The sequence below is a fragment of the Chaetura pelagica genome, unplaced genomic scaffold (assembly GCF_000747805.2).
Source record: "Chaetura pelagica isolate M959 unplaced genomic scaffold, ChaPel_1.0 scaffold642, whole genome shotgun sequence".
NCBI classification, from domain to species: domain Eukaryota; kingdom Metazoa; phylum Chordata; class Aves; order Apodiformes; family Apodidae; genus Chaetura; species Chaetura pelagica.
Window position 1 is genome coordinate 1,146,439 of NW_009952704.1, and position 8,404 is coordinate 1,154,842.

An 8,404-nucleotide genomic window follows, 5' to 3' on the forward strand; every position below is an offset into this window, starting at 1 on the left:
ATCTGGCTGGGCCTCAACGACATGGCAGCAGAGGGCAAGTGGGTCGACATGACGGGCGGCCCTGCCCGCTACAAGAACTGGGAGACTGAGATCACCACCCAGCCCGACGGCGGGAAGCTGGAAAACTGCGCCGCCCTGTCCGGGGCTGCTGTCGGCAAGTGGTTCGACAAGAGGTGCAGAGAGCAGCTGCCCTACATCTGCCAGTTCATGATCGTGTAGTGCCCCCCTGACCCAGGCCTTCCCCCACCTTTGGCAGCAGGATTATAAAGCTATAGGTATGTGTAGGTGAACACGTCTGTGCGCACGTCCAGGTAGAGTCGCTCTTGGCAAAGGAAGTCGTCACAGCTCGGTGTCAGATTAGAGGGCGTTAGAGCATCTCGTTTGGCCACATCCAGCCCCATTAGCAGCTGCATTGTTCTTACTAAGGCACAGTTTATAGATATATTTTTTTACACAGGGAATTTATTAGGACAGCTCGGTTGTTTTGGCAAAGAACCAGTGCAGCAGTCCAGCCTGGCAATCAGCTAACTTCGCTGCCTGAGGCTGCCGCTCTGCAATGGCCTTTCCCATCCTGCTGAGCCTTGTTGGAACACCAGCATAGCTAGTTCCTGCTTTCTTCTTTTTTGCTTCTCCATAAGCCCTGGCAGCAAGGCAGATGGGACTGAGCTGCTTGTCCTGCACAGAACCCCAGTTCAGACCCCTGAGGACTGGTGTCATGTCTCAATGAGCAGAGGGAGTTACTCCTGCTTTGCCTTGAGAGATACAGTCAGGTTTATTGGCTGAGTACCAGCTGCTCATCAGGTTGTCCAACTCATCCACCTATGTGCATGAACAAACTAGTAAGTAACAGGCATGGGTCAACTTACTGAGAAGGAGAGCATCTTTTCCAGAAGCATTCCCTACTTTGTTGGTACTTTTCTCATTAGTCAGATCCCAATGTTTCACTGATTTCAGTGGGAGACTTCGACCCACTGTCAGATCTTCAAAAAAGAAAAAATCCATCAGATGCTGTATTTCCTCTCCAGTGTCAGGGAGGAATCAGTGATGACTTACAACACAGTCAGTCAAATATATTATTGGAAACAGAAGATGAAAGTATTAGGTAAATAACACAGGTGTAATGCTACTAGGGAATATGCTGCCATATAAAAAAACAATTGCCTATTGAAAATGAACCCCAGGATAATGCAGCTTTAGGAATCATCTGACCTATTTTAGTATTAGGAAATCCATCTGAAATATTCCAGTCTTTGTTGGTCTAGGCAGAGTCCTCAGCAAACATAACTCTGCTGAGTACTATTTGTGCCAATAAAGTCATGCCCAGCAGAAGGTCTGGCCTCAGTAATTTTTTGCTGAGAAAAGTGTTAAAAAAAAATAATAAATTGAAACAAACAGCAATGATGGGAAAGAAGTGCAGGCCACCCTGAGAGCTTGGTGAAGCTTTGCTAGCTGTTGGCTGAAAGGTTTCATCAAGCTTTTGCAGTTCAGAGCTTGGTAGGAACCCCTCCAGTTTGGGTCACATCCCCTGCACTGCCAAGCTGGGGGTGTCAAGACATGATGCTCTTGGGGAGACTATGGGAAAGCTATTTCAATCTGCTGCTTTGTTTAACAATAGCACAATGGTGGGACTTCCAAGACCTTGAGTGGGACAGCCAAGCTGGAGGGATGGAAACACACATGCAGAGCACACACTTCTGAAGCTGTCACTATTGCCAAACTCTCCACTGTTTGAATTACTATAAAATAAATATATATATAGCTTGCTGAAGGAATGGAGTTGTGTCGATGTGATTGGAATGCTTTCTTCTCCTTGCATTTCTCTTCAGAGCAGATCCAGGGACCTGTCAGAGGGTTAGAGATATCAAAAGCAGAGAGGAAATGCAGAAAGCAAAAGCCTCCCACCCAGAGGTACAGTTTATAGGATTTCCATCCCCGGTCTTATCATGCCAGTCACATGCCACACATGGGATACAGGCAGGGAATCCTTTTATATAGGCAAACAAGATTTCCTTCCTCCCCTCCATCTTGAGAAACATCTACCCAAAATATAAGACAACCCAAAAGGAAGATCATTCCTTCATCCCCGTTTGGGAGCAGTAACGGTGCCAGGGGAGGTGGCACCTCAGGTCTCATCATGGAGCCAACACTTCCCAGGCTGCCCCTCACCTCCTCTGCAATGAACAGAGCTGCAGAGGCACCAAGCATCCCTCTCCTTCCCTCACTGAGGTGGTGATGAGTTCTCCCTCCTCATCCTCCTCCTCAGCCTCCCACAAAGGAGACACAACCACACATGAAGAAGCCAACACTCTGCACCAGTCTGAGAGGTTTAAACTGCTACAGGACTGTGCATGTGGCTTGCTTTGATCCTGGCTAGTCATAAACCACAAGGTCTTAAAACACAACTGTGTGGTCAGAGAAACAAACAGAGGGCTTTTGGGGGAGTCCAGGAACTAAGGAGGGGTGATGTGAAAGCTGAGGACCCTGGTGATGCTGAGCCTTGGAGAAGATGTGGGTGCTGTGGCTGGACCACTTCTCTGGGTAGAGCGTGAATTTGAAAAACAGCCATGGAGATGGATGCCAGAGAGGATAGTAAAGAGCCAATCTGTCAAAATCTAAAGAATAACAAGTTGCTTTCAGGAGATTTCTTGCTCTCTTGTGCTCTATTTTCACATAGCTACGCTCCTGCCAGCACCATTCTTCATACATGTTTTTCTCTTCTGAAGCTGGGAGGAGCATGGGGAAGGATGGCTTTGCTCCTGCCCTGTTTGTTAGACTCAGAATGCCAAAGTTGACCTTCCAATTTCAGGGTGGCATTTATGACTTTGATATATAATTCTACATGCTGCTTCTGAGTGTGCCTTATGAACTACAAATGTTCTTTTGTAGAAAAGAATAAAAAGAAATGCTAGAAGATTCCCCATCTCTGCTTACCACAACACTCCTTTTTGGTTTTTTTGTGGCCAGCCTTATGTTTTTTGCTCACAGTGAATGCTGGAGTGGAGGGTTTGACCAGGAGATGCTGGCTGCCTCCACTCCAGAATGGCCCAATGGGAACTGTCCAGAGCAGATGGGATCCATCTGCTGGGGGCTGGGACAAGTATCACTTTTTGATCTTCCATTCAATCTTTTTTGGCACTCAAGCCAGAGAAGAACATCTGCTGTCCACAAAGTGCAGTCTCAACCAAAGGCATGCAGACTAATGGAGAGAAACCTCAGCTCTTCCCTAAGAAAAGGCATGTAGAAGAGATCATGTCTCACCTTTATCTCCAGTGTAGAAGCAACCAGAGGGAGGCCCATGGTAAGAGCTGGGGACTGTTGCAAATACAGCTACCACCAAGATCACTCACCTCCAGCACAGGTGCTGGTGCTGGGGGCAACCCCGCAGCGCCCAGCGCCTGCAGCCTGAGCCCTCCACGCCCAGCCTCACCCCAGGAAGAAAATAGAAACCCACAGGTGGCTGCTCTGCCGAGACGTGAGGCCAACTGCTGATCACAGAGAGTATTTGCTTTCTCTTCAGCCCTGTTAGGAAGCTGCCCCTGAGCCCGTTGAGGAGAACAAAACGCACGCGCTGCTTGCCAACCTCGCAGGCCGGCTATGAGGAACATGTCCCAAGAAGCTGTGTTTAGAAAAGGCTGTTTGGGAAGCACTGCAGCTTATAAAAGGAAATGCAAGAGAGGAAATAAAACCTACACCACCTACTGCTTCACAGAAATACCCAGGGCCAGCTTAGTCTCCAACTGCAGTAACAGGAATGCTTCTTATTTGTATTACACCTGAAGGCATCCCAAAAGCAAGGTCTCCAGCATTCAATATTGTACCCCATTTCTGTGTTTCTCAGGGATGCTGAGGCCACATCTGAAGTGCCAGGTCCAGTTTTGGGGTCTCCAGAAGAGGCAGGGACAATACACAGACTTATTGGAGTGAGTGCAGTGAAGAGCTACAAAGATGATGAAGGGATTGGAGCAGCTGTTGTGTCAGAGTGGGGAGTGTTCAGCCTGGGGAAGAGATGGCTCAGAGGGGTCTTTTCCACATGTTGAAAGGCCTGATGGGGGCAAGTAGTGATGACAGAGCCATGAACACAAACTGAAATACAGGAAATTGTGCTTAAACAGATGAGAAACGTTTATGAGGGTGATCAAACCCCAGCACAGGTTGCCCAGAAAAGCTATGGAATGCCCATCCTTGGAGGTACTCAAAACTCAACTGGACATGGCACTGGACAACCCACTCCCAGAGATGTTGTTCAGAGCAGGAGGTGGAATCAGGTGACTTCCATAGGTCTCTGCCAACCTCAGCTAATCTCTGCAGGCACAGCAGGGGATCCTACCTACATAATTAGGTCCTCTTCTATAGTCACAGGAGAAAAATGGGCATGTCAGGGAGACACTGATGACCTTGGACACCTGACAGATGAGATGCCATGTAGAAGCCTTCCTACAGAGAATGGTTTTCAAGTAAGCAAATAAAACGATCTCTAGTGGGATATGACTTCTACACTGTAACGTTGTCAGAGCTCCAGATACTAGGTCTTGCTGCTCTGCCAAGTCTGATCAGAAGACAAGAGTTGAAACTTCATATAGAAATTCAACCAAAAGGAAACTAAAACTCCACCAAAGCAACAAAAAGCCAATCATATATTTTATATTGAGTTATCAGTCTAAACACATAAGTGGGTAAATGTAAGTGTGCATCAGCTCAACCACAGTGACAGATTTGTTAGTCTGATGGAGCAGAGTGGGGCCTGGGCAGCTTGAATTTCCTCCAGATTCATGTGCAACCTGGACACTGTTCCATGCTGGGAAGGCTTGGATCCAAACCCCCTGAGCACTGAGCCACACTGACATGGAAGATCCAAACCCCAGGGGATGAGAGATGGCCCAGATCCCACCTGTCCGTGCAACAGTGCAGAGGTGCTGCAACACACCCGTGTGGGGTTTGGCTTTTACACTTGGTTCTATATGTCAGAGCAGAAAGCCAAACCCTCAAGCAGGTAGTTTGAAGCCAGTCAACTTTTAGGAAACGCTCCAGAAATAACACTGGTTATAGACACAGTTAAACAATTGGCTCCATTGAAAGGCAAGGACTTGGAAGGCTCTGTGTGGGTGGAATGCTGTGTACCTACAGTGAGTGACTGACAGTTTTCTACACAGCCTAGAAACTGAACTTGCTTTGAAAAATGAAGTAGAACAACGATCAGCACTTTTTATTCCTAAATTTAAAAGCAGGCACCAAAAGGGGACGCAAACACTGTGAGTAATTGTAGTGTATCACTGGAGAAAGATAAGCAGACCTGCAAGCATGGTATAAGGGAAAACACCTTACGTATAAAACATGAAAAGACTAAAAACAAACAAGAAGAACCACCACAGATAATTTTTCCTTCTCTCAAACATTCACAGGAATTGTTATGCCAGCCAATACAAGTAGCCTATTTTTAAGCGGGCTGGAACTGCAGTTTTAGGTAGAGTCCACAGCCAGATATAAAAGCACTTAATGGCTTTTATCAGGTAATAAATGCACATTAAAAAGACAGCAGCCAGCCCTGGAGACCAAACTGCAGTGCATACTCCTAAAAGCAAAGATTCAGCCTGTGGTTCACATGCTTATCCGAGGGCTCGGATGATCCTGGAGTTCCATAGAAAAACACGGGCTTGAGTCTCAGGAACCAGCTGTGTCAGGGCCAAGATAGTTTTCTTGCTCGCTCCCTGATTTGGGATGAATGAGAGAGGTGTCCATCAGTTGCTAAGCCCTCCTAGGACATCTGCCCCTCAGTTTCTTCCTTTACCAGTTCTTACATGACGGAGCAAGCTGACCATTGCCAGAATCCCTGGAGCAGAGAGATGGCCACAAGGGACAGGAAAACTGAGAAGCCAACCCACTCCTTTCCCTCAGGGGAGAAGGACACAGAGGTGGCAGCTGTCTTGCTCTAGATCATACAAAGGTCTGAGGCAGAGCTCATGATCCAGAGTCATTGTCTTGTGCTCATCTGTCCTCTCACCTCCCTCTGTGGAGAAGTGTCTGCCAGCCATGGGGCTGAGGACATCCCTCCTTTCCTGCTCTCCTTCCCCTCTCTCGGTGCCCTGAATTCACACTACTTGGGGATTGAAGTTGATAGTTCCAGGCACAGGGACATGAAGCTGCATAAAAATGATCTATTAAAAACACCCACCCACACACACAGCCTGACAGTTTCCCAGTCTGTGTACCAGTTACCCATCTGTGGGAACTGCAGCACACCAGAGCTTATCTGCACGTCATATTTTGCAGCAATCCCACTATTTCCTCAGCATGGAGCAACTGGGATATTTAGTGTAGCGTTGAAGTGCACAAGTGCAGCACTGGGATTTCAGCTAACTGGAGTAACAAGGAATTGCACACACCTGGAGTCTTAAGTCATGCTTGATCCAGGAACACAGTTCTCAGTTAAATTCTAGCCCTCCCAGCCAGATAAAATGGGCAGGGACCAGAGCAGTCAGCCCCTCTCACCCACTGCCCACCTCACATACAAATTCCCATCAACTTCTTCCCCAGATGCTCCAGCTTTGTCAAAGGAGAGGGAAAATGCAAAAGACTACCAGCTCATAACATCTATGTTCCAGCCCTTTGCCATGGTCACTTCCCAGAGGCACTGATCCTGTTTCACTCATCAGGAAAGGCACACAGGCTGTGCAAACATTGCTGTGGGGAGCTGGTTTAGAGGCATAGGCTGGAATGAGGTAGGGCTCCTGGCTGCCATGTATGCCCAGAGATGTCAGTGTTACATCTGTGATCATGATGCAGAAGGCACCTGAGTGTTATGGATATTGCAGTTATGGCACTTCAAGTCTGAATCCTGCACAAAGGAATACAATACATGCACACACAAAGGAAGAGATAATCAAGCTGTAAAGCACCACTCCTTAGAAAAATGTGAAAATTCAGGTTGCCTGGAAACCTTGGTATAACACCATTCTTCCATTATATCTTCATGCATTAGCTGTCATTTCATAGCAGGGTTAGTACATTTCCCACAATCATGACAGAAGCAGTAACCACAGCAAATGCTATTACAGCAGGAGCTTTGAGGAAAGGGATGAAATTTAAGCACCCGGGCAGAAACATGCCCTCTGGCTGTGCAGAAGACCTACTCTCTCCCTTGTTTTCCCTAGATGTGACCAGTTTCTCAGCCAAAACATAAAGTTAGGGTCCACTATTAATGTTGAAAAAGGTAATATCTTACGCTCCACTGTTGTATAAAGATACCTAAATATTCTCCATTGGCGAAGGTTAGTGCAGAATAATGATTTAACTACACAGCATGGCTAGGAGTGGAGACCCAATAGTCAGAGGGGCATTAACATTAAAACCATCAAAAGCAACTGCTGCCTTGGGAACACCTAGTGCCAGCACAGTTGGTCCTCGTCATCCCCAAAAGCCCAGCACAGCCTGCCTACCTGCTGCATCTCCAGGACATTGGCAGGAAAGAGAGGTGGTTGTGGTTTTCCAGGAAAGCAGAAAGCTTCGTGCACAGCTCCTGCCACAGCAAACAGGATCCTCCTCTTTTGTCTGTGTCCTCACAACAATCATGTGAGACAATGAAATGCCAGAAATGACCCTAAAAGGAATTATACAGGAAAATATCTACCCTCAGAATGAGTGGTAAGTTTCACCTTGATGATTAAAGTTAAAATTGGTACCTGACCCTTCAGGAGCAAAGGGATGCAATATTCTCAATCTTTTCCTACTGGGAGGCTCCTCTGTTTTGTTCCTTGGTGACTGTTCTGGTTTGAGCCAGGATGAAGCCAATTTTCCTTTTACTGATTTATTTTTTTTTCCTTCAGTGAGCTTTCTTTTAACTAGCACCAGTGTGTTCTAACTAAGACCAATAAGACTGGAATGTTTTTCTAACTACTGAGGCTTCAAGGTCACACCTTCACTCTGCTGGCTCAGACACCACAGGGAGATCTGTGACCCCCCCGTTAGGAGGCTGAGTTAGACGGACAGCAAAATTGGCCAAAGATATTCCATTCTATATATCTACGTAAGCTCAGAGGAAGGTCAGAGATCACAGAAGACAACTTCTTTCCTGCTTCTTCTTCCCTTCTCTTCTGTTCGTGGCCGGCGTCTGGAGGGGACTCCATCCATCCATCATCATTGACCCCCAGGCTCGAGCTCTCCTGACCCTCATCACTTTGTGCTTTCTCCAGTAGCTCTGGGATTTCTTGGGACTGTTCCAGCTGAGGGGAGTGCTGTGGGAGTTGTTGGGGGTGGAGGGAGGCAAGAGGCTTTTGCACATACCTGAACGTATTTGTATATAATTGTATATATTTTTCTTATATCATTAGTGTTTAATTAAAGCTGTGTAGTTTAGTTTTCAATCCAGCCAAGTCTCTCTCTTTTTCTCTCTCTCCTTCCCTACCTGGGT

The 8,404-nt window shown here is 46.9% G+C and overlaps 1 protein-coding gene across 1 annotated transcript in view; it reads left to right on the forward strand.

Moving 5' to 3' along the window:
- CLEC3B (C-type lectin domain family 3, member B) overlaps window positions 1–219 on the forward strand; it is a 3,348-nt gene extending 3,129 nt beyond the window's left edge. The window contains exon 4 of the mRNA XM_009994112.1: window positions 1–219. This exon is cut by the window's left edge and continues 40 nt beyond it. Within this exon, the coding sequence (XP_009992414.1) occupies window positions 1–219 (219 nt within the window).
- Window positions 220–8,404: the final 8,185 nt, after the last annotated feature.